The following is a 25,791-nucleotide window of genomic DNA, read 5'->3' as shown; positions in this document are numbered from 1 at the left end:
AAGCATAGTAATCTTTCTCTTTCTTCTTGAGTATATATTACAAAACGAGACCAGCTTCTGAATTTTATTTTTGGAATACTCTTAAAGGAAACTGCTCAGCAGCCCAGCTGTGTTTTTCTAATACTGGGTGTCATTATTTCCAATATGAAGGGCTTTTTTTTATAGTAGTCAGAGAAACAGAGTGAATTGCAAAGTTATCTGTCAAATCGTGTGCCCAACCAAACATTTACTATTCCTGGCATCTCTGGTCAGCTATGTTTCATTTGTTGCATACTGCCATTTGTGGTTCTGGTTTCCTTCCAGACTGTTAAGAGGACTTGCAAGTAGTCAGTGCATATAATTAGTGTTTTCACCCTTGTTAACTTTATATTTTAAGCCATTAAACCTCTACTTCAGCACTTGGTAAGTTAATAGAAAGTGCCCTGAAAGTTCTGTAGAATAATGTGATAATTTTAGGGACAAAAAATTCAGTGTACCATTGTAAAGAAATAAAACGTTATGGAAAAATAAACTTCTGTTGCATATCCAGGTAAAACTGCTAGTTAATCTTGCAATAGAGGTGGAGTTCTGGAAATTACTGCAGAGATGATTTAACAAAAAATTACAATCTGTTAAAAAAAACCCCAAAAAAACCCCAAAAAAACCCAAAACCAAACAAACAAAAAAACCAAACCAAACACAACCCTAAACCAAAAAACCCTATTGATTAGAAAGTTACATGAGAGAATAAAAGGTGGTTTTGGACAGACTGAAAACTGTCTCTGATTTAGATGAAGTTGTTTGTTTTTTTCTCTGTATCATTCACCTTGTGCATTACGGTCCTCCCCTTTGCTGCAGAGTCTTCTCTTAGGCCCTGTGCCTGTCTGCAGGGGGTGCTGTGCCCTGTCCCCTTCTCACCATCAGAGATCCTTTTTGCCACGCCACCCGCTCCCGTAACCAGTCTCTGGTGCCCAAAAGGTGGATGCTGACACTGCTTCTGGCAACCGGGTTTCCCTAAGTGTACTATCAAGCACACTGAAATCAACAATTGGCGTTGCTTGGGAGCATCCAGAAGAGAGAAAACTTCTTGCTGTAAACCTTTTGAAGTTACAGTTAGTCTTCTGCCAATAGTATTTAGTTTTTTGAGTTAATGAAAGAAAAAAAGCAATCTTTTATCATGAGGATCATCGTTTCCCAATGCCAGAAAACTGCTGTGTGGTGTATTCATGAGTTGCAGCAGAAGTTCTAGTTTATTAGTGCTACGGGTGTAGTACTACATATTTATTCCTAATTTGGGCTCTGTCTAGGAGAAATTATCCATGGGGAAGGTCAGCCTGATGAACCAGGCCAAAAATAAAAGCTGTGTGCCAGGGAGTTGCAGAGCTGCCTGGGAGATGAGAGTTCATGTCCTTGACCCAGCCTGTGCGACACAGTCTTTAGGATCAGTCTTACCTCTTTTTCCATGTTGGAATACACTGATCCTTTTTACTAGTTGCATATTAAATCTGAGTTCTCTTTTCTTGCTGGCGATTAAGGTAGAAGGAAAGCAGAACACAGGTGGTTAAATTCCAAGTCCCCCTAAATGCAGTTTACACTGGGACTGAATAAGGGAAAACAAGAATTACAATTTGGCTGTAGCGATGGATCACTACTAGAAGAAACCACACATAGGTGGTAACTAGTTTGATTTGTTACCCTTGCTGCCGGTTTTGTTTTATCAAGGAAGAAGCCTCCAGTGAGCGCTTGGTGAACAGGCACATCAGTGAGCTGCAGGCCCAGGTCAGGGAGCACCGTTAGGGACACTGGAGCGCTCCGCTAACTCCAAGTGATTGCTTTTGCTGTCTGTGCAGTCTACGGCAGGTTCCAAAAAGAGAAACAGGATTTGCCCATATGAAGCTGGTTCCACAAGTAGAAGTCCTTCATAGAAGGAGAGGGATGAGTTTTGTGGAACAATGACAGGATGAGTAACAAGTGTTTATTTAGATGGCTTTTTTTAGTATTAGTTAAATCCTAAGTGGTTAGCTGTGGGCTTCTAGAAATGACTTTACTATTACTGTATGGAAAAATATCTTTAGTCTAATAGACAACAGCCAGTATGCATTTTTGTTGTTATTATCTCTTGTGACAGGCGAACGTAATGCTAGGTTTGAGACATTCTCCTTTCAACATGCGGAACCAGAATCCCATAGCGGTTTTACTGCCGCGACCAATGTCAATGCGATGTCTAGGCCCACTCACAGCACTTCATCACAGGTAAACCAAAAATGTATCGCTGTCCTAACTGAAATATCAACAGAGAGTTATGCAAACTAATAATCCACAACCACATGCCTTTTACATCTAATTTAGTGTTAAATTACAGTACAGAGCAATTTTACAGTGAATTAAGTGTATTACATTAAGTAATTTATTCCAGATTGAGTATGTGGTGTTCCTAAAACAGATTCTTGCTTGTAAAAGAATTTTGCAGATCATATAACTGGAGTGTAAGTTTAGTTTATTGGCATTGGGCCTTTCATTTTTATTTTTTATTCCAAATTTCATTAATATACTGTGATTTGTGTTCCCAATTTTACGCAAGGGCTCTTATGACCCTTTTTTCTTGGTGCAGCTACATAAAATGGCCTCATGGTGCAAATATAGTCACAGAATTTGTTAACTCTCAGCTTCGCTATTTAAAACCTTTTCTGCAGAGTTACAGGCAAAGTCTCTGGTATATAAAATTGCTAAGAGCAGCACAGCTCTGGTTCAGTGAAGTCCCTGCAGAAACACACTTTGTTTTATTGGAATTCATTAAGAATTTCATAATAATGCTCAGATTTCAGTCCCACAGTTCTGCCAAGCCTAGTGTTGTACTGGTGCTCTCCAAGTCATCATGTTTCAATCTGGTGATGAGTCCTGGAGAGCTGAGTTTAAATCCCCCCCACATTTTTGACAATGCACACTCCTCCTTTTTTTCCCTTGCTTGAGCAGACCATCGTCAAAAACCACCTAAATGAGCATTTTAGAATAGACTGCTTCCATTAACATTCAGCTAAAAATTGAGATGATGTAATATGGAATGTACCGTGGTTTAAAACTAAGCTTTCTCCTGCAATCTAGGAATTTCAGGTTTTGACCCATGTAGGTTCCATGCACTAATGGGCAAAGAGCTCCACCAGGAATCCCACTATGATCATGGCAAAGCAATTCAATTTCTGTCTTTCGCACGTCTTCCAGAAAACCACTTTCCATGTAGGCTGTTCTTCACTACTAAATGTAGCTTCATTCTTTTGGGATTCTTAATTGTATCATACCGAAGCACCACTGGGGCTACGGGTTAGTAGATAGATTATAGAAGGTCATCTTCGTAGACTGAACGTTATGAAGAAGGATGCATTAACTTCAAAGTTCACATAAGTATTCAGAATTAACTGTAACCGAAATCAAGAAAGGAAAACTCCCACCGATTTCAGTAAGAGTCATGCTAGCAAGAAGTAAAGCTCAGAGATGAGATAGCTTTAAGATTTGTTGAGATTCTGTTGGGGCGGGGGAAAGTCAGAAGTCACAAAGCCACTAGAAAATGTGTTCAAGTTACAGACTGTCTCCTCGTGCAGTTCTCATGTTTCTTAGCTAACATGTAGATCCTGCGATTTGAGCTGATGAATCTCATCTTGTATTGACTCTATTACACAGCATAACTCCAGGAGGAGGTTGAGAAGCGAGAGCTCCTATGATATAGACAACATTGTTATTCCAATGTCTCTGGTGGCACCATCAAAGTTGGAGAAACTACAGTACAAAGAAATCCTTACCCCAAGGTTTGTTCATGGCCTCCTTAGCTGCAAAGAAGATACCAAAATGAACATGAGAACATTAACTAAGAATATCTTTAACATGTAGTTAGATAATTTTAGACTATTAAGATGATCTTTTCATGCACTCTGGGTTTTTTTCTGTGCACTTCACTGTGTGTGACGGGAGTGGTGGGAAGACTGGACAGCTGATAGCACAAGTCTGATACATGCAGGGAGGTGGCAGATGCACAGACTGGCTAAAAATAGAAGTGGGTTTCTATCATTTTAATTGTACTGATATTCGTGGCCTTAAATGTGCCATAAGGCTGACATGCTCTGAACAGTTATTTGGAGGTTAGTGTCTTTGTGTGTTATGTTTCCTAAGAAAATAGTTAACTGTTTTCAGTGAATTAAACAGAAATGGTTTTAGCATAAATTTTTAAAATTTATCCATTCTGATACAGTAGAATAAGCTTAATGTATTTTTCCATACAGTGTAAACGTACCATCCGTGATTCTAGAGATACTTCTTTTTTTTCTTTTCTTTTTTCTTTTCTTTTTTTTTTTTTTAAGAAAAATAACATCTTTAGGTTGCTAACACAGGGTAATTGACCTCCTGTGCTGTAATTCTGTGGCTTACTAGCAAATTGCCTGAAATGTCTAGATGCAGTTGTTCCATATTTTAAGTCTCTAATTTGTATTTGGTTTTATGTTGTCTTTAAAGTTGAATATTATTAATATTTAATTTTATTAGCTTAAAGACTGTTGGGAAGAGGAAAGGTTAGATACTGGGTTGGGAAAGGAAAATCTAAATTTTGGGCATCTGTTATCAGCACCTTAAAATTGAAATTATTTTATTTGAAAGCAATTTTGAAGCACAAGCAGTGTTGAAGAAAGAGTCATGAACAATATAGTGTAGAAATAGAATAGTTGTCTCTACTGTTGAAATAATGAAACAGCATTTAGATAAATTAATTTGACTCTTCTTGTCTCATTTCTAGCTGGAGAGTTGTTGAATTTCAACCTTTAGAAAGATCTCATACAGATGAAGAAGAGGTAGGCTGTATTTTAATTAAACCACCAGTTTCTTATAAAACTAGATATAATATATAATTGGGATAATCAGTGTGTGTATATATATATATATCAGTCACTGACTTCATGCAAATCTGGTAAGTTTCAAATTTCAAAAATAAAGTACCAGATTGTGAAAATGTGTCTTATCCCAACCTGATTGCCCCTGTGTTGGATGACGGAACTGTGAGTGTCTCCATTAATAATCGTTGTTCGCTCGTTCGTTTGGCTCTTCTGCCCCTGGCTGTCGGCACAGTCAGCGCTCCCAGAGGGTCCCTTTGGTCAGGCCTCCGCCTCCCCAGCTCCTGGGTGTGGTGATGCTGGCTCTCTGCAGGGCTGCCTGTGCTGTAACGCCTGTCCGTCTCTCTCATCCTTTTCCTTGGTGGCCAGTTTCCGTGGCCTGTTTCTCTTCAGGAGGTAATTTGGCATTTTGCCTGCGCGCCCAGCAGGTTTCCTCAGTTTTCTTCTCAGTGTTCATTTTCCTGCAACTCTCCTGTTGGGAGCAAACTTTTCTTCTTTCTGCTTTCTCAGGAACAACGTAACCTTCAGCATTTCCTGCTTGCCTCTGGAGCTAAGTTTGCACATCGTGTGCTGCTGTTGCTTCCTCCAGACATAAGAATCTGCCTTTTTCTCCCAGGGAATGTCTGTGGACTTTGCAGCTGGGGGTCCCTTTCTCCCCTAAGTAGGGCTTTGAGGCATTTCATAACCCTAGTGTGAATGTACCAGCAGGTCTGGTCTCTAGGCTGTTTTTCTGTCCTTCCAATCTCTTTGTGGCTCCTTTTCCAGAAACCTGCCCGTTTTGCTGTCCTTTGGACATCTCTCCAGTCTCTGCTACAGGCCACTATCAAGTGGTGTAACTGTAGGACTTGTATTCATACCTTTATCCGCAATATCTATTCTTGAGCTCCTTATTCAGAGAATCTCTACAAACGGTGTTTAGGTGCCTTAGTAGTGGAAAAGATTGCATTTGGGTAGCAGTACAGAAGGTTATGCTAAACACAGTCAACAAATTAAATCCTTATGCCACTCCCTTGGGGTAGAAAATACGGTCTCCACAAAGACACTAGCTTCCCTGGAGTTGTACTAGGTCTGTAGCTGCCTGCTGCATGGAAATTAACCTTTCCTTTCAGAGAGCATCATGGTGTCAGGTCCCTAGCTGCTGGAGTTGCACTCATTTGGCACCATACTCTTGGGCTGGAAGGAAGAGGAAAACTTACTCTGTCCCTGCGTTTTCTCACGTGCTTCAGAAATTCTTGTGAAATCTGGTGGTCAGGTTTATGTCAGCTCCACCACCGCCTTTTGGTTTGGTACCGTCTCTGCTAGCAGGAAACATGCCTGAGCTTCTTTTGTAGTGAGAAGGTCAAATTACATACACAGGAGAACTCTCCTGCAAGGATATTTAATTAAACCATTTGGAGAATAAATAATAAGGCAGCAAGGGCGCTCCATCCCTTGAGAATCCACTGTTCATTGCTCTCTCTTCCTCCTGGTGTCTGTGGGGGGAAAAAAAAGAATTTCAACAGTGGTTTTGCCTTCAGGGCTTCAAGGGACTTGCTTGGAGGACTCCGTGGATTTCTTGTTTAGCTTTCAGATCCCATACACGTCTTACATACTTTTAGCATATTTTGCTGAAGGGACTTCAAGGTGTCCCTCTGTGAAGCTCATGGGCCAACCACTCCTTTAGTAGCCCTCCCAGTGCATTTGTGTTTGGCATGATGAGTTGATCCTGGATGATTCATCCTTTGGCCAGGAAATAACTTGAGTTAACAATAAAGCAGCTTTGCCTCCTGCTGTGGTCCACTGCTTCTGTATTGTCTGTCAGCCACTGGGTAGCATAAGAGAGGAGAGATGTCAGACAAGAGAAAAACGCTAAAGATCTTGTTTCTCTAAATAATCTTTTGCCAATTTTCCTCCTTTCTTTGGGGATCGTGTTAATTGGTTTGGATGTTTTTCAGAGTACTGAGAAAAGGTGGTTGTCTGTCATAATTCTTCCACTTCCTTGCTGTAGGTTTTAGGGTGTTAGATTTGTTACTGAGTAAGCTTGAAAAAAAGACATGCGAAAACAACAGTATTACCTTTTCACATTTTCTGCACTCACATTCTGACACTGAAATCAAGGCAAGCTTCAGGAGATCATTCGTGAAGGACAAGAGAGGGCAAAATGTGCTCTCTGCTTTTATATAAAGTAAGCTTTTTGCTTTCCACTGCATAGCAGCCTGTGGTGGTACTATATAATAGTTCCTTTTCTGTCTGTCTTCTGCATGGCTAAATTTAAAACTTGTGGAGTTATCCTTGTGTCAACCAGCAGTTCGGGATTTCTTCCACTTGATATCTTTTTTTTTTTCCCCCTTCTCTTTTCTTCATTTAAAGGCTTCCAATGCAACAAGCCTCTTTATTTGAGTACAAAAAGCTTACCTTTTTTGGGTTCCTCATTTTTGTGTCTGGAAAATTTGCCTTACAAGGACAAACGTAACAGTTGGGCATTGCAAAAGTTAATCTACTATCTATGTCTGCTCTATTACTTGCTCTAAAAATACATAGTTTTGGAAATGGCGCGTTTGAGTTTCCTGGTTTGCATGCATGAATTTGCAGTCTGTTATTGCTTTAAGGCATGGGAGGGTGTGGCATAGGTTTTCCTGTTTTATTTTAGTTTTAATTTGTTTTGTCCAGGTTAAAGTTTCTGGCAAGGCATGGTTGTAAAGTAATGTCCAAGTTTATTTTGTAGTTGTTCTAGTAATGACAAATACTGTGGAATAATTCTATGTGTAATTAGTTTTGCGTAAGTGTTTTCATGGCTTATGACTCAGTGTTTCCCATGAAGCCAAAGACTGAAACACAGACTTTGTTGTTTTGAGAACCTTTCAGAAATATTCCTGGTGCTGTGCAACATCAATGCACAGTGTCTTGTAGCTTAACTAGATGTGATGGGGGGGTGTCCAAATCTTAGTTTGCTTTAAGTCTTTTTCTTTGAGTGAAATCATTAGACATGCCTCACAAACGGGCCTTCCTAATAGTCTTTTCTCTCAACATCCCTGCCAGATCCATCCACTGAGGAATGACAGTTCTTTTGTCCTTTTGCAAAATAACCTTAGTGGGGGAGAAAAACAATATCAAATTTCTCCACTTACAGCAACTTTAAATTAACCTGAAGTTGGTGGAGGAAATACATGAAGTGTTAGAAAGCTGGAGTGGGGCAGAGGCTGTACTGACCTGAGTAGAGACCTTTTACTCTCATGTCATGTGATTTTTCTCTACAGAACAGAGAGTAATTTTTAAATACGAAAATGTATTACTTGTTAGTCTTCAATGGAATTGGGTAAAACTCATTTTACATAAACAAGTAGTTAAATCTGCTATCATCAGCTATAGGAAAGGAACATTAAGGTTTATTTCTGTATTTTTCAAAACTTTTCATTTGGAAAGGAGTGTGGACTTTGATTTTTGAAAGGAAGCTTGTTAAAAATGAAGTTTCTTCCCAGCATGAAAAGTTTTGGCAATTTGCTAAGAAAAGTATTTTCAAAGTCTAAGTTTTTCTTTCAAAATTATCTTTTGTTTCCACTTCAAAGGAAATCTAAGCACACAGAAAAATCCTGAATTTTCCCTGAGGGAATAGCACTTTTGTAGTTCATAAAATTCTCACTTTCACGCTATACATCACTGACCTTAGAAAGACAGAATCTGAACTGAGATGCAGCCCCTCACCGATGCCATCCAAGTGACAGAGCTGGTGAATTCCAGAGAGAGGAGGAACCCATTAAGTTGGCTTGCATGAAAGGAAACCAGCAGCTAACAAAGTGGTTTGTGTTTAACATAAATAAATAAAAGCAATGAGGAGTCTTCAAAAAGCAGTCAGGAGATGGGCAAACAAAGCAGGCCTGTTTGTCTGAAGGTTCCTGTTGAGTGCGGGGCTGGGGAGGAACCGGGTAGCTATGGTTTTAGCAAGCAGGTCGTGTGGCTTTTTCAGATCGTGCTGAAGCCTTTGGGACCCTTTTCACTGGCACAGTCACATTTAATTGTGGGGCTGTCGTTCACGACCAGCCGCCTGGGTTGGAGACGTGCTCTCTGGCAAGCTGTGTGCCACTACCAGCTATGCTTACGGCAGCATAAGTGCATTGTAATATTTGCATTTGTATCCATAATGGTATGAACTACCTCAGTGCTACGAGACTTGATACAAAGAACGGCTTCTGCAGAAAACGTCTGGGCCGTTAGTGGAGTACTTCCAGCTGACAGCGTAGCCCATATTGTGTGGCTCTGTCTGGCACTGCAGTGAGGACTCTGCGTTTAGTTCTGTATTTTGTCAGACTCAGAAGATAAATAGTGTTCCTTGTATAACACCACTGAGGATTTTGCTTTATAGAAAAAATTCAACTTATTTTCCATGACTCCCCAGGTATTGGTATAATTCTTGTCCAGAAACTGATCTGGCAGTTGCAGTTTCACAGCTTCTATGACCAGGAATTGTTCTTTCCTAGAATTTCTCTGCTGTTGATTGGGAGTGGCTGGCATAAAATCCATGGCTGCAGCACTCATATGCTCTCGCCAACTGTAGCTTTTTAGGTGAACTTTGAAGAGGTTGAATGGTTTGGAGCACTTGGAAATAACTCTGAGCTGTACTGGAGGGGCCCAGCCAAGAGCTCATCCAGCCGTGTGGGGAGCCGAGGGGCAAGGGCAGCAAAGTGCTCCTCGGACAGCCCTGTCGAAGGAGCAAACTTCCCGGTGTGCTGCCAACGGAAAAGTGAAGATGGCTCTCTGAAAGTGAAGGTCGGATGTGATAGCTCAGCTGAGGAGTTTTATCTAAAAAGCTGGCTCTTGTTTGACTATGAGCAGTTAAAGTACCCACGTTAGGGCCGTTTTTAAGCTGTACTGGGGTCATGCAAATTGTTTGCTTAGAAACAGTCTCTTCAGAGCAGAAACCATTTTCTGCTTGGTTTCATAGCAGGAATGCGGCACCTCAGGTTTGCTGAGTTCTCTCAGTGTGGGGCTATCTGCATCCTTGGTGATCTCAGACCTATTTCTCTGTGCCTAAAGAGCACCTGGCAAATCCTGCTGCCTCCAGCCTCCTTAAAGCAGTTTCTGGAAACTCCTGCAATTTTTGCTTGTCTTTATTATGTGCTTTTAATACTGCCTTGATTTGCAAATGAATGCTTGTCCTCTTAATTTTCTGCCTCTCACCATAGAGAAAAATGTGTTAGTTGCATGGGGGGTATAATTTCTATATCCATTCAGATCAAGCACAGACGTGTACAGAAATAAAGCGAAAGTGACAGCGTCCCATATACCAGGGTTGTAGTGAGAGTGCAAGCTGAATGCATATGTTTTGATGTGCCTTTATACCGCGAGCATGCATTGTGTTGCCTCCTCTCATTTGGTGAACAGACCTTTGCAGAATTATGTATAATATTGGCTGCCTTTGTTTCTAGTGATGTTCGTAATTATGGCAGCAGCTATCCCTGTATTTCGTTACAGATAGAAGATCTGTCAGATGAAGTTTTTTCCTTACGTCATACAAAGTATGAGAAAAGAGAGCGAGCAAGGTGGTCGCTGTGGGAGCAGAGCCGCTGGCCCAGAAGGAACAGCAGGCAGGTGTATTGACTTTGATAAGAGCGTTCCTATTGAACCACTGGTGTCAGCTGTTGGGGCAGCAGTTTCAGAAATGCTGTCAGAGAATTTTGAAAATGAGGGCCCTCCTCATTAATTAACTCGACAGGGACAGTACCAGGTATGTTTGGTTGCGTGGCTGGAAAGGGAAGGCTCACAGCCTGAAGTTCTGAAGCATGTATACTTCCAAAAATTTGGCGTGTTAGTGACCTTGTATTTTTTAATGCAGGATAAAATTAGAACTAAACCATATTAAGGAATTATATTTTAAGCCTTTTTGAACATAAAGAAAACTTTAGAAAGTGTACTGAAGAATACAAGTTCTATATGTACCCTTAATTTTGAAACCCTATGAACTCTTCAGTGAAATCTTAGTGCTATTTGAATTCAGAAGTAAAACTGATGTTGACATGGGCAAGATCAGACTTCACCTGGCATTTAAGATGTGTGCCAGTATTTTATATCTACCTCAAATTTGCATTAAAGGCGAGGTCAAAATTTTTAATCTTTTAAATTATTTTGACTGCTTTGGAGATGAGTCCAGAGCAGAGGTGGGAAGTGGGAGCCCAAGGACCTGCTGTTTCTTCTCGAGTTTCATTGGCACGGTCTGCTGACAGTGCAGTTTGGACTCCGCAGGCTCCTGCAAACGATGCCGTGTTTCCCCAAGTGGGAACAGCCCGCGGCTCGCTGACTTCTGTCCAAAATTCCTGTTCTGGTGAGCGTGCGGAGCAAGGCGCAGGAGTAGGACGAGCCACCAGCTGTTCTGAGGCCAGAGCGCGCCTGTTCCCGCCCTGTTTTATCCGGTTAGCTCCTCCGCATAGCACTCTTGCTTTGGCCTTGCTTTGGCTTGTGACAACAAGGTTGTCAAGAACCATGTGTGTTTTCATCTGCTCTTTTGATTTACATAAGTAGAATGTAGGTAGTACATATGGAGAAACTGAATGCTTTGAAAAGAAAATCTAAACTGTTCCTGGTGATGTGAAAGGGCAGGGGGTCGCTCTTAAGACTCTCGTCTCTTATCCTGCGCTAGATCTTACAGCAAAAATGCTGATGGACGACACAGCCAAGATTCAGTGCAGAAAGACCACCATGGCAGCTCCTGTGCCTCGCTGCATTGCGCTGCTGAACCTGTTCCCGACTTGACTTTGGAAGCCCACAGCTCTGTTTGTTCAGGGATTGCACAACTCTGCAGGGAGAACCAGGAAGCAAAGGTGGGTGCTTCCAGTCGCTTCTGGGTCTTGTCAGGTCTTCAGGGACCACTATCTCTAACTAAAACAAAGAACCTGGACACATCTTCCCAATCTCACTGACCAGAATCTCAGGCTGTTGCCCTAGTTCAGTGGACTGAATGCAGTGCTCCTGTTTAGAACCAGATTGCTATGCTCTATGAATTAAGCCCAAGATTTGTCAATAGGTAAAAATTTAATGGCTTAGCATGCGAGGCACGTGTTTTAGAGGCGAGCATGGCAGGCCTGGGTTCAAGGATGACGGATCTTTTCTCAGGACAGAGATGTTGGCCAGATTTCCAGATGGGGCTGATTGTTATGGGTTCAGGTATCTTGATGGTCTGGCACCCCTTCCTGTACTGTGCCTATTCAGTTGTAGCTCTGTTACCTGTTCAAAACTGTACGAAGCCAGCTTACATTGACAGCTGGTGCCTGGCAGCGGCGTATTCTTTATCTGAAGAGCCCCGCAAACACTGTAAAGAAAGACACTCATTTGTTATTTGATAGCAGATCATTCTGCACATAGCTAATCAGTTCAGACTCAACTGAAATCCCTTTTCCCCCTCTTTTTTTCTACCCTCACTCCTATCCTTCTGATTCTTTTCAGTCTGGGCTGTGGGAACTTCGAGTTTTTCCACTAAAAGATGAAGAGGTAGAAGCTTTACTGTGCCAAGATCAAATAACGAATCAGACTGAAATGTCAAGTGCGGCTTTTCCCAGCGACTCCCTCTGTACTTCATGCACACCCATTGGTTTGCTAGACAATGGCCATCCACCGAGAAAACAATCTACCGAAGAGTCAGAAGACTGCGAAAATGTTTGCCTGGGAATCAACAATACAAGAAAACAAAGGTGACAGGGAATAATGTGGTTCATTAAGAAAGCCAGTTAAGGTGGAGAAAAGTGTAAGGTAAAATCTCTCTTGTTCACACAGCATATGACAGCACAATTCAAAACCTGTACGTTAGCTGCATATAATATATTTTCTTTCTTGCTTTGCAACAGGCAGGATATATCCCAAAGACAACACTTTCTTCTTCCTGAACCCCAAGAGAAAGTAATTATTTCAAGCTGGAAGTCTAATATTCCCAGTGTCGGGAGTGGGCGCACATAAATTGCTGGCACCATTCACTTTCTGTTGTCATATTGCCACATTTGTTAGTAATCATCCTTTTCTGTTTTGTTTGTTTTCAAATGCATTTCTGGTTCTAGTGGATTCTGGTGCAGTGGATAGGCTGTCTACCTTAACCAACAACTTCAACTGAACACAGAAAAACTACTTGAAAAAATAGTGGGGAGAAGCAATAGCCTCCAGTTATTTTCCTGTGTGGCAGGCCCATGGGGCAGAAATCTGCCTCCAAATGCGTGTGTGTAACCCATGCGTGAGACCAGAGTCGGTGAGAACCGGAAGTTTCAAAGCAAGCGTTCTGGAAGCCTTGCATCTAGCTTAAAATCTGTACTCAGCTCTCGGTAGTGCCAGGGCATGTTTCATATCGATGTCCTCAAGCAATAAGATAGAAATAGACCACTGCATCTCAATAGGCGATGTATCCGCTACTCAGAAAGTAACGTTTCTGCTTCGGTCGTGTGGGTATAGAGAAATGGAAGGAAAGAGGAGTCGAGTCCAATCAGTGACACAGCTGTTTGAATATTGTTTTGGGTCATCTTACTTCCTTAGTCCTTCAGTAGCTAATGAGGCTCATAATATTTTGCTTTAATATGTTAAAGACAAAGTCTTGTTCAAATCTCTGTACAGTGCCTTGTAAGAGTCTCGTAAGTATGCCAACATTTGGTGACTAGCTGAAAAGGAAAAGATGATTGATGTCTAGAAGACCAATAAAGAAAAAAGCCCCAAAGCTTTCCATTGTGATTCCAAATAGATTTTTTAATTTCCCAGCAACTTCACAGTGAGGAAACAAAAGCAAGTTGTTTAAACTTGCATCTAAATAGCGTAGTTTGGAATGTATCTGCAATCTCAAGAGGTATTAACACAGATTAAACATTGAATGTAGGTATAATCCATCAACGGGAAGTTTTTCTGTGTAGGACAGTTGAAGGCAATTTTATAGGAATCTCTGGTTTTGTGCAAAATTTTCTTCCACATGTAATATCTGGAATGGCACTGGACAGATGACCCAGTTTTAGTGTCAGGTTTTTTTTGGTCAAAATGACAGGAATTATACACTGGGCATCTGAAAACAGTTCAGTAAAGTTTCAACACTACAACCTATTGCTGCATTGTAGTTTATTGCACATTCTGATTATTTTTTTAAACACTTTTTTAACACTGGTTTGTCTTAAACTTGAATCTTGCCTCAATGTCTGATACAATAATCTTTGATGCAAGGTTGGTTTTTTAATTAAAAGTTATTTCTATATATGTTGTATATAGTCTGAATTCGATGGCCTTTTAGAAGTGAAGAAATAGCAGTAATGCGTCCTCTTGGCACAGAGACCTGCTTGGCCCAAGAACGGCTGCGCAAACAGGCTGAAGTGGCAGTGGCACTATGCTTTGCTGTCGTCCTGAAGCTGCGCTGGTGCTGTGAGGCCAAGGTCCCCCAGCGTCCGAATAGAGAGTGGATTTTTCCATCTCTTGTCCTGCATGTGCATCTGCTGCTGGGAAAAGGTTCCTGACAGTTTCATGTCTCAGACGCTTTGCAGGTCTCTTCCATAGCTGTATCCATTCATTAAGACATCTGATCTGACCAGCTCTCACCCAGCTTTGTTGTAAGGTCAGGGCTTCCTGCTCTGTCTGGTCCCTGGGGCAACGTGAGGAGTTTCTGCAATTTAAGAGATGGGACGGACCAAGTAAACCAGCCGGCTAGCTGCCTTAGATGGCCTGAAGGTGCTGTCCGTAAATGGAAATGCAATTTATGGGAAGGAGCAAAAGGAGAGTGTTTTTCTAGATTGGGGGGTGGGCAGGGAAGGGTGTTAAAATGAGGCCAAAAAAACCTGTGCAAAAGGAGCTGGATTAATCAAGTTTGGTCAGCCTGGTGGACCGTAAAGCTGTTCCTGCGCTGCTCTTCAGTTCCCGGCTGTGGTGTCCTGTGGAACCATTGTGGTGGGTTTGGGTCAGTCTCCAGTGTGCTGGCCGAAAGCAACTGCCTGTTACCTTGCCAGCTGCAGGGGCTGCACAAGCCGTTATCGACACAAGCAAGAGTAAGCACGTTTTCTTTGTCCCCTCTTTAGATGTTCTTGTCACTCACTGTAGGAACCAGCTAGTGCCTCACAAAGCAGCAATAAAAAGGCTAGCCAAAGAAAGGCCAGGAAACCAGGAGACTGAAAAAAAAAACCCTGAAGAAACCATGAAAATCTCTATTTGGTCATTACCCCACTCCTACCATCATCAGAAGTCTTTTCTCCAACATCTGCCTCTCGGCTGGCTCGACCTGTGGCCGCAAACTGCAACTGCCTTCCCACAGAGAGCTGCTTAGGCAACTGCACGGCCGCAGAACTGTGCCAGAGCGGTTCTTCCTCCCCAGGCCCAGCACGGGGCTGCTCTCCAGCTGTTAGTGGGGTGCAGGTTTCTGCCATCGGGTGAGCAGCCCATGTGAGTGTGGCCGGCAAGGCCGGGGGGAGGAGTGAGAGGCTGCGTTTGCTCTTCTCACGTTGCCTGCCCACCTTGAGCAGCCCTTCATCTGGCGGGGGCAGATGGGGAAACACTGTGCGCACATCAAGCAAAATGCTTTCTGGGACACCCCAGGCTGTTCCTCACCTGCAGCACCTCTAATCATTTACCACCTCCTTGCAGCAGACCGGGCGCTGTGCCCTGCTCGCTCTGTCTCTACTTTCTGCATCTTTGCTCCAGATTTACTCCAAATTTTCAGTAGCCCCATTTCACTACTGGGACAAAGTTAGCAAACTTCTTAACTGAACATAGTCACCAGACCAGCCCCACCCCCCCCTTCATCTTCTTCACCTGCGCTGCATGCAGCTGGCATCAGCACTAGTACCTTCATACCTTCATACCGCCTGCAGCCCGTCCCCCCACCTCCTGGCTCATCACCTCTTGCATGAATGCTGGGATCCCGAGGAACCTGCTGGTGGTGGGAGTGGGCTGAGAGCTCAGAGCAAGGCTCACAGTTAAAGCCACAAAATATATGAAACCCATGCTTGTTTTCTTTCTTTGCAAAGTATTAAATGGGGCAGGGGGGGGGGCGCAGTGTGCGGGATGGGACACATAACACAGCAATGTGTTTGGCTTCTGGCTGTTAAGCGATGAAAACAGCTGGCAGCGCTGCACCGAATGCTGTGGCTGAAGGTATTACAAAGGCTGTGAAATGCCAACTTAACCATAATACAGCAAGGTGCCCCACGCGTGAAACTGGGGTGTTGCAGCTTCACAGAGAAAGCCATTTCCCTTGTGCTTTGTTCTTACCATTTTCAAGGGAGAGATATTTTTTTTTAAGGCCACTTAATGTTCTGCACCCTGCTGCGAGGGTTTAAACGCATCATCTCTGCATCCAGGACCTTAATGGAATGTAAGTACCAATACAAGCTTGTAAGCCCTATTAAAATAAAGCCCTGTGTGCGTCCACCGCAGTTTTTTTTTATCTTGCTCAGGGATGTGCCCTGGACCAGCCTATGGAGCACATGCCCAGCCCTGCCCTACTCGGCCTGATGAGAGTTTCTTTTATCCTGTTTTCCAGTGCAGACAGAGCCTTTGCTCCGTCAGCTCACCCTGCACCGCTCTAGACCATGTGACTAACATCACCAGACTCTGCTCTCCCGTGTTGCTGAAACTTTGCTTTATCAGAGTATTGCAACATTGAACAGTCCTGGGGTTTATTTGGCCCCAGGGATACCACACAAGCAGCTCTTTCGGTTTTCATGTCAGTGTTTGGTCCAAGTCCTGTGGCTGCGGCGCTGTGGGGTTCCATTACTGAGTGCAGGAGGACAGGCCTCGATAGAGTCTGACAGATTACTTCTGTTAACGTACAGAGGCAAGAAACTGGAACAGTCTTAAGCATTAGAAGAACAAGTATCATTACTGTTCCTTCCAGGGATGGTCTGGGGTCACATTCACCCTTACGCGTGTAAAAAGCTGCTGCAGTGGCAGCCAGCTGCATTGACCCACCTGGGTGGGATTTAGATGGAAAGCGGCAGTTGAGTAATTCCACTCTGGGTATAATTTCTCCCTCCCACAACACTCCTAACCTGAGGCTCAACAGAAGTGCAAACTACCAGATTTAAAACGATGACAAAGTGACTTCAACCTGTGAAAGAAAACATGCTGTAGCCAGCTACAGCACCACGGATTAACCAGCATGACTTTGGGACATCCATCCCCCTCAAATTAATTAGAAAAAAAAAAAAGACAGAAGTAGCTTTCAAACCAGTTTACAGTCAGCTGCAGGAGGCAAGGATACTACACCTGTTGTCCTACTGCTTTCCATAGCATGAAAAGCCACACTGCCAAATCCTAGACTAACAGTCACAGGCCGTTTGTGGCGGCTTGGCCTGCATTTCAGACACCAGAGCCGTGACTTTCTCCATGCATGTTACACAGGTTCTTTCCAGAAGGACAGATTTTAACACGTCTAGCAGCCATCTGGACTACCACGTTTCCTAGCCAAGCTTGCTTTCATCAAACCTCTTCTGAAAGATGTCTTCAGTGCAGTAGGTCCAGATGAAGCCGTCTTTTGCTAGTTCTCACATGGGGTTGCAAGTGGAAACAGGAAGCAAAGACATTTGTTCACCTAAAGCACAATTAACCACCGAGGAAAAGGTAGTAGTTTTGCCCTTTCAGACACTTGGCTGGATTGTTTGAACTAGCCGTAGCTCCTCCTCCTTAATGACGGCAGTGACCCACGCCGTACCCCCGCCAGCTCCTTCCGCAGCCACCGAGCAGAGGCCTGTCTGTGGGACACCTCGCACGTCCTGGGCATAGACGGGGGTGCATCAGCTCTAGCACTGCCTTGGCATTTGGCAGGTGACGTGCCCAGCTTTGCTGCGAGGACAACAGATTTGACGCTGGCCTTGTGGAAGTGGACTGGCTGCAGCTGTTGGGCCTTCTGGCCTGGGGCAGCAGACTGTTTGCAGCCCTTCTGTAATTACAACTTAAAGGGAAAAATACCACGCAGAATACCATGAAATATGAAAGGAGTCAGCAATACTAATTAGAGTCATGGGAGGCAGGCCTATCTAAAATGACCTGCTCAGGTTTTCCGCTAGTGGGTTGTAATTCTCGCCTTTCACGTGCCCAAACAGGCCGGGCTGTGAAGTCGGCACAAGCAAATCGACGGTATGAGAACTATTTGGTTTCATAACCAAGAGGCATTTCACAGAGCCAGCTCCATGCAGCGCTTTTTAGCCTACATACACTGAAATCACTTCAGTAGATGACATCCCTGTATGTTGCTATCTATCTATCTTAAACGTTTACTCAGGCATATGCACAAACCAAGGAGGCTGTGTGTCAAGATAAAATTTTAACTATAGGGTTTTAAAGCAACATTCTTTGGTGGAATCCCATCACTTCCAGGAATTTCAGACACAGCTGTCTTAAAACTGGCTATTTGAAAGGTAAACGAGAAGGTACTTCCCAGTTTGTGACTGACTTGTTTGATGCTTGGCTTATGTAGGTCAAGTACGAGGCTAATCATCCTTTACAGGAGAATAACAGAATGCAGAATTATAGCCGTAACTTGGTTGGTACTGCTATCGACATCTAAAGGAAGGCGTTTACTCGCATTACAGTAACCTCCCTTGCCCTCCTTCCCACCCTCATTTTTTGAAGCTTCTCACTTGAGATGAGATAGATGGTGTTTGGTTCCAGCTCAAAAGCACACATTTCTAGACAGCTGAAGGAAAATCCATTCTGAACCTCTCAACTACCATAAAAAAAAGTCAGGTGATTAACTAGACATGTTGATCACTGATGAGCGAGGACTAATTTAACAAAATCCTTACCTATTTCCCTTGTAAATATTTGAAGTTCTTATTATGCAACAGGCAAAAAATTATATTTAGACATTATGGCTTGGATTACTCTTACCTGACTTTAGGTGACTACAGTTTAGTTAGGTACAGGTGAACTATAATTACTGAAGAAAAACATACTTCTCCACAGTGTGATTCATCAGACGTATACTAGACATTTACTTTAGGAAGAGATGATTTGTGTCCTAGAATTCTTCAGGTACACGGACTGTACAGGATGATTAGCCTCGTTGTGATTAGCACAGTAAAAGCAAAACAGGAACATTTCTAGCATCCATGGGATTTTTTAGCCCTCTTAAACTGCATTGTCCCCAAACTTGCTCCCCAAACCACTCACTGCTGACAATAGGCTTAAAGGAGACTTACCACACCAAGGGAGGGGTGTTTAATACAGATATTGGAAAAGTTTTGTAGGAATGAATAGATCAAGTGACAAAATACAGACAGCAGAAGGCAGTTTGATTAGTCTTCCACAAGAGAGATTGCTTGTGGTGATGCTACACTCTTCTAGCAAGCAAAATCTGACCGAAGTGTAGTTCAATCCAGTCAGCGTTACAGGTTGTGCCATAAAATTAGCCTCCACAGAATCAAGAGACAGGTTCAAACCATTGCATTTCCAACCCTGAAAGACAGCCAGAATGGTTTTTTCACTGCTGCTTGCTTCATTGCAGCGAAGGAACGATTCCTCTGTTCAGCAGCAACAAGTTTCCATAATTAATGTTCATCCAGCCCTCCCTTACGCACGAGAAACAAGGGTTCTCCTGCACGCACAGAGCCTTCTTGAACACTGCTCGAGTAGGTCTCATCGATCCAGGCAGCGCTTTTGAGCTGCTTCTGAACACACATTCCTGAGAAGATTGATCACAGATCTTGGATCTGCGCTCTTCATAATAGCACTGCCAGATACAATCATATTTGCGCCTGCCTGAAAGACATTAAACACCCACTCAATAACATGGAACAGTTCCACTTCTTAAAGGGTTTTCTTGCTGTAAAACATGAGATTGTAGTGAATTCTAGGCCGGTGGGCAAACAAGCGCTATCTGGGGGACAGAGGTGACATACCTCTTAACTACAACCACAAATCAAGTTCAGAAAAGACAGCTCTTCCCCAAATAGGTAATTTCGTCATCCTTGCTCGTATTTACCTGAACATCCAAGAAACAAACAACTTCTCTAGCTCAGGGGAGGCTTCAGTAGCTGCTATTAGAACAGGCACAAGACTAGACCTCAAGTAGATTTTGCTACCTCAAGTAGATTTTGCTATTAAGTGTGCTTTACCGTTCCCTCTGAAAGCTAATGGTCAAAATGCAATTCCTCCTGAGCTTTATCTTCCAAGGGACCATTAAGTATCTCAGCACGGTGACGGAGAATGCTGCTCCGCTTCAGCCTCTTACCTCTGCGCACTTATGGATGGTGTCAGGCCCAACTCCTCCATCCACTTCAATATCCAGCGAAGGAAACTGTGTCCTCAGCCACTGAACCTGAGAAATAGTATAGAGAAGTCGGTACCGAGATCCACACTCAGCTGCCAGAGTTACATATAGCTTCTTCCATGCCCAGATACAGTTTATTCACTTCACCGCTACTCTCCATACTGTTACTTAGCTTTAAGTTCAATAAATAAGGAAAACTTAGTTTACCTTTGGCATCATGTCTTCCATAAATTTCTGCCCTCCGAATCCAGGTTCTACTGTCATCACCAAAGCCATGTCTATCTGATTGGCCCAAGGTGCCAAGTGTTCAACTGTAGTGCCAGGCTTGATCGCCAAGCCGACCTGTGGGAGAGGCAGGACAGACCCAAGTGACACAAATGCAGCGAGACTGGCTTGAGCTGGGAACAAACCCCTGGGAAAATGTGTCTGTGTACATGCTGTAAGAACAGGCCGCTTTAAATAAAAGATTCCTGGTGGTCTTAAGCTAAAACTGAAGACTGACTCGGTGCACAGAGAGCGTCGGGGCCCCACGTGCCAATCTCTGACCACCCGTAACTGTCAGCGATGGGTTTTCCATTGCCAGCAATGCGGCGGTGAGCTAAGCCGAGTGCAGCGCGCTGCCCCGAGCCTGCGCTCCCCTCACCTTCATCCCATTCTCCCGAATGTCTTTTATCAACGCCCCGGGATTGTCTGTGGCTTCGAGATGAAAGGTGTACTGGTTCGCGCCAGCGACCGCCATCGGCTTCACCCACTGCTCTGGCCTGGCCACCATCATGTGCATATCTGGAGGAGGGGAGCAGAGCCGTGAGCAGCCGCGGCGGCGCCTGGGCTCCGGCCCCCGCCGGCCGCCCGCCGCCGGAGGGGCCCGAGAGCGCGTCCCCGCCCCGGCCCCGGCCCCTTACCGAAGAAGGGCTCCTGGCCCAGCTGCTTGCGCAGGCTCTCCACGACGGGGTGGCCGAAGGTGATGTTCGGGACGAAGTGTCTTGGGGGCCGAAGAGAGAGACCCGCCCGCCCGCAGGTTACCCCCGGCCGGGCGGGACGGGGCAGGCCGCCCGCCCGAAGCCCCGGGGCGGCCGCCCCCCGCGCCCCCGTCCCGCCCGCCCCCCGGCCGTTACCCGTCCATTACATCCAGGTGCAGGTAGTCGGCGCCGCAGTCCAACATGCGGCTGCACTCGGCGCCCAGCGCCGCCAGGTCGCTGTTGAGGATGGAGGGACCGATCCGGCACCCCGACGCCATCGCCGCCGCCGCCCCGCGCCTGCGCCGCCGCGCGGCACGCCGGGACCGCCCCATGGCGCGCGCCGCCGCCCCGCCCCGCCGCCATCTTGCCCGGCGCGTGGGGGCCGGCGGGCCTGGCCGCGCGGCGTGGGGGCGCGCGCTGCTGCGCGGGGGAAATGGCGCGGGTCGAGCCGTGCGTCCGGACACCGGGGAGCGGCGCGGCCTCGGCGGGGGCTTCGGGGCGCCCCGGCAGCCGTTTCGCGGGGGCCCAGCCTCGGGGGGCGGCGGAAGGGCCGTGCCGGGCTGCCCCCGCGGCTGCGGCCCGCGCGAGGCGCCTTGTGGCGCCCGGGAGGACAGAGCCCCTCTGAGCAGCCACCCGCGCGCGGCGGGCCTAAACTGACCGGGGGGAGGAACCAAACCCAAAGCTGCTTTTTACGGACTGTTCTTTTTTAAGCTCCCAGCAAGGCGTGTGTTGTTACCGCTGAAGCACCCTTCCAGGCAGCAGTGTCTCGGGCAGGCCCAGGGCACCCACTTGCCCACCCTCAGCCCCTGCCCCGGGCGAGGGCGGCAGGTGCCTGTGGGGCACGGCCTGGAAGCGGGTGGGTAAATTTTAACAAACCCTCTCCCTGTCCTGGAGCTGAAGTCTCTCAAATATCAGCGTATCGGAGCCCTTTAGAAAGGGAGACCGAGGGACGTCGTGTTGCGCAAGAGGCTTAAACACAGAACTCTGTCCTTTTGCCATCAATCCTCTGTATTTAGTCTTCAGGACAATGTTTGCATAAAACGCTGAGGCGAATGGGACTGACTGACACACCGACAAGACTGGTACAGCCTGGACGTTTGTTGAACGTGACATGCACTTAAGGCCTCTAACACTATTTAAGCAGCATCGTTTGTCTTCACAGCAGAAATACACCAGTTCTGTTACAGAGAGACTGGAGGAAAGCACAAAACCAGCTAAAGCACATTGTATGCACTTCATTAGTACAGTATCAAGTGCAACCAATAGGAAAGTAGAACACAGGAGAAAACAGACTGACGGCTCTGCCTGTCTGTTCCCTCTCTCGACAATCATCCCACAAAATCAAAGCCATCTGCCCGGCCACCTGAATAAAACTAAATTATGGATTACATCGTTTATAAGCTGCATTAATTTCTAGTAGGGTAGACATTAAAAAGAGGCATTTTAGTCTTTGCTATGGCTTACTAGTGTGGATTCACCAGCGACAGTGGGAAACCCAAATGGAAACATTTATTACATATACTGAACTAAATGAAGTAAATCACAGTTATTTCGTCATCATTAGAGTGGAGTACCATGGTGAGGCATCTACTTTTCATTAAGGAAGATGCTCCCTTCTCATTTTCAGCAGAAAAGGTCACTCTATGAAACGCACCATGAATTCTGAACGTGTTGTGTCCCAGGCGTTTACTTGGCTCACGTGGAAAACTCTCCGCCCCCACCCCACTGCCAGTAACCCGGCCTACCTTGGGATTTGAAAGTGAAGCTCTGTTTTTTCTCATTTGTGCGTCACTGTTAATAATAAAACTTAGCATCTGGAATTTAGCAATTCTTTGAGTGGCCTCCAAGCTGGGAGCTAATCCAAAGCAGTCTCCTACAGGTAGCTGGTGCTGGCTCCAGCGCGCTGAGGAGATAAGAATCGGTACAGCGTGTTTTGGTCAGCAGAGTAAGCAGTTTGTCGTTCAGGACACGCACTGAGCAGCAGATGTGAGACACTGCCATCTTCACCCAACTGTCTCTCTTACAAAACCATGCACACTTCAAAGCTGCATTAGTGCACCACCTATATATTTATGCATATGGTGATACAGGTGGTGGCACTATAAAAATATTTGCCTTTTCAGCCCTGCTTTTCCCAAGAGGTGCCGAGAGTCTCCATCGCTCACCAATGCGGTGGCAGCAGAGGATGCTCAGCACCCGTAGGCCTGGGAGAAGGATGGCTTTTGCTGTCTTCAGAGGTTTAGCGTGCGTGAGTGCCCTCCTCAGACTGGTGTGCACGGCTCCCGTCACATCGGAGCATTTGGGAAATACCGAGCGGCACAGTCGGAAGGAAGGCTCCATGGGTTTCAGCAGGCTGAAACCTGCTCTCAGGTATATGGTTAATTTTCCACGCAACAGTAAAAGCTGCAGTTCCGCAGTGAGGCAGTCGTTTGTATGGCAGTATTTTAAACGGCTGTTGAAGAGAGATGCGAGGCTTTTCTTTGGAAATGGATAGGAGGATATCGTTCTGCCTCCTCCATAAGGCTGTTTTATCATGCGCGCGTCCAAATTACAAGCCCTCAGGAAGTAATTACCTCAAACTGGTAATTAGCACATTTTACAGACTCTCAGGATGATCTAAAACATTTTCCTCTGCACCATAATGCCATGATTATAAACTCTAGTTGTTCTAACTTAAGCTGGAAAAGGCAGTATACGATTCCCAAAGCAGAGGGTGACTTTGGGCGTTGCTTATGATTTCATGGTTTGTTTCACAGCTGTTCTGCAGTTTGCCCCTAAGCAGCTAATGGCTAAAGTCACATTTCAGCGTAATTCCATGATGCTGCAGCGTGGCTCGTAACTCAGCTGTGACTTCAGCTGGTCCCCCACGGGAATCTCCACCTACGTATAAATGTTACATATATATCTCTCTAACATTTGCAGCCATGAACATTACGTACATAAAATGCAACCTTTTTAAATACAATCTCAACATGCCAAAAATAGATTCTTTCATCAGGTTTTTGCCCTGCAATATCCATCTTTTGTTTACAAGGTACATATATATTTATATTTTTATATATAGGAACATGAAAATACCATATATAAATATTTACTTTAAATCCCTATATCTAAGTACATACGGCAGCATCAGTGGAGCAGTTGGTAGGTACCAGAAGGTCCACGCATTCCAGATGCGGTTTCTTGGGGTTTTTTTTAAGCTGTGGAGATGAATTACTGGCTACATTTAAGCAGGACAGCGTGGGCTATTTATACCGCCTGCAGACCACTCACCCCTGCCCCTCTCTATCTGTGCACAGCACGTGCATTCCTTCTTACGGTGTGTACTGTATTTAGTTTTACAGAGCAAATATTTTTGTAGCACAAGGGCAATATCTTACAGAGTGGAATGAAACCGACAGACAAAAAGTAAACTCAACTAAAGTCTGCAGTGCCAAAAAAAAAAAAAAAAAGTCTAATTGCTCCATGGTGCTTATCATTGCTCTGCAAGTTAGAAACAATGGTCCCAGGCTTGTGAAAATCAAGCTTTAGATTGGTACTTTTTATCAGTGTTTTCACTGCCAGTACCAACGTGTTAAGAGCCTTGGGGTCAGCTACTATCCAGCCCTCCTCTCAAAAACGCTACAAAAATAAATCTTGGGCACAATTTGAAAAGAGGCTTCTCCTCTGTGGCTGACGCAGTGCCGCAGCCCGCTTGCCCACCAGGCCATGAGCACAGCGCTTGCTGCCACATCCAGCTCTTATGGACCACATATTTGCCCCCACACCCCTACCCTGAGAATTTTGTAAAAATTCTCTGTTCTGCGGTTTTGCCCTGAACTGAAATAGATTTCACAAACAGAAATTTGCCAATCTATAGCAACTGGCCGTTAGCTGTTTTCTACTTTCGGATAATAAAGTGCTCTTGTTTTAATCAGTTACTAGTTACCAGGGAACTCAAAGGAGAAGGTACACTTTATCTTCCTCCTCCCGCTACTGCACTTCCCTGAGAGTTAAACGTGAGATTCATCTAGATCGACGTCAGTCTCCCCAAGCTCCACGTGCGTGAAGGTGAAGTGAGTGGCCAGCAAGGGGTTCTCCATGCCGTTGTCCTCGCTGATGTGAAGGACGGTGTCCCCGTGCTGCAGCAGGCTGGTGGTCTCCAGGCCAGCGTAGTCCTCGCTGTCGGAGAGCTGTGCAGGGGGCGTGCTTTGTGCTGTTGTTGGCCGGGACTCCAAGCCCTCTTCTTTTTCCTTCTCCGTCTCAGTAGGAAGTGCCTCGCTCTGCAGTTGAGGAGAGCCGGTGGTCAGGAGCAGAGAAAGTGGGAGGGAGAGGGGGAAAAAAGCCAATGGAACATCTGTAAAATACTTTCTCATTCAGAAATACTTTTTACCATAAAGGGCCTGGCACTTGTAGATCATAAATCCCTAAAATTCCACCCTGACAATGATATGTTTTTGCCAGTGAATCAAATTTGTAGGAATGATCAGAAAGGTTGTCTGATCTCAGTTGCTAACACTTCCTCATTTCATTTTTTTAAGTATATTTTCAAGATGAATGTTTTTCATTTCTTTCTGGCAAAAGGCATGACCCTCAAAAGACACTCGATATCGGGGGGTATAAAAGTGATCTCGATGTCACTGATGTGTTGCAGGGATGACTGTGATTGTCCCTGCACTGTCCTCAGTGGTGTCCGACACACAAAAATGTTGGACAAGCAATTTCTTTTGAAGTGTGGTGCTTTTGCTAAAACAGTGCTGCAGTTTTGAAGGTGCCCTTCCTTAAGGGCGCATTTCTCAGAGAGCAAGCTGTAAAAACC

The 25,791-nt window shown here is 44.9% G+C and overlaps 3 protein-coding genes across 13 annotated transcripts in view; 1 reads left to right on the top strand and 2 right to left on the bottom strand.

The window, feature by feature from the left end:
• The window catches only part of KANSL1L (KAT8 regulatory NSL complex subunit 1 like), a 61,627-nt gene extending 47,593 nt beyond the window's left edge, over positions 1-14,034 (top strand). For 4 of the 8 annotated variants that reach the window (XM_054210256.1, XM_054210255.1, XM_054210257.1 and 1 more), the window contains 6 exons: positions 2,108-2,232; positions 3,655-3,779; positions 4,757-4,811; positions 10,299-10,411; positions 11,461-11,641; positions 12,264-14,034. In XM_054210256.1, the coding sequence (XP_054066231.1) occupies positions 2,108-2,232; positions 3,655-3,779; positions 4,757-4,811; positions 10,299-10,411; positions 11,461-11,641; positions 12,264-12,512 (848 nt within the window). In that variant the 3' untranslated portion in view covers positions 12,513-14,034. Of the gene's footprint in view, positions 1-2,107; positions 2,233-3,654; positions 3,780-4,756; positions 4,812-10,298; positions 10,552-11,066; positions 11,234-11,460; positions 11,642-12,263 lie in introns of those variants that run through there. The other 4 variants (XR_008467861.1, XR_008467862.1, XM_054210258.1 and 1 more) reach the window with 4 other exon arrangements.
• On the bottom strand, positions 11,706-21,299 carry RPE (ribulose-5-phosphate-3-epimerase). Of its 4 annotated transcripts, none has more exons than XM_054210262.1 (6): positions 21,150-21,299; positions 20,937-21,016; positions 20,678-20,817; positions 20,242-20,376; positions 19,996-20,082; positions 11,706-12,129 (listed from the first exon to the last, which is right to left on the bottom strand). In XM_054210262.1, the coding sequence occupies exons 1-6, from the start codon at positions 21,269-21,271 to the stop codon at positions 12,070-12,072; spliced, it is 624 nt and encodes a 207-aa protein (XP_054066237.1). In that variant the 5' UTR covers positions 21,272-21,299; the 3' UTR covers positions 11,706-12,069. The 4 variants fall into 4 exon arrangements, with proteins under 4 accessions (XP_054066237.1, XP_054066236.1, XP_054066235.1 ...); XM_054210261.1 differs by lacking the exon at positions 11,706-12,129 and adding an exon at positions 13,521-14,436; XM_054210260.1 differs by lacking the exon at positions 11,706-12,129 and adding an exon at positions 18,950-19,523.
• A 111-nt stretch (positions 21,300-21,410) lies between these two features.
• The window catches only part of UNC80 (unc-80 homolog, NALCN channel complex subunit), a 130,114-nt gene continuing 125,733 nt past the window's right edge, over positions 21,411-25,791 (bottom strand). Inside the window, exons 65-66 of the mRNA XM_054210195.1 lie at positions 24,116-25,255; positions 21,411-23,873 (exon numbers count right to left, since the gene is read on the bottom strand). Coding sequence (XP_054066170.1) covers positions 24,986-25,255 — 270 coding nt within the window. The 3' untranslated portion in view covers positions 21,411-23,873; positions 24,116-24,985. The remainder of the gene's footprint in view (positions 23,874-24,115; positions 25,256-25,791) is intronic.

This window comes from Rissa tridactyla, chromosome 7, assembly GCF_028500815.1.
Source record: "Rissa tridactyla isolate bRisTri1 chromosome 7, bRisTri1.patW.cur.20221130, whole genome shotgun sequence".
NCBI lineage: Eukaryota > Metazoa > Chordata > Aves > Charadriiformes > Laridae > Rissa > Rissa tridactyla.
This window is presented reverse-complemented; position numbering and strand designations above follow the sequence as displayed.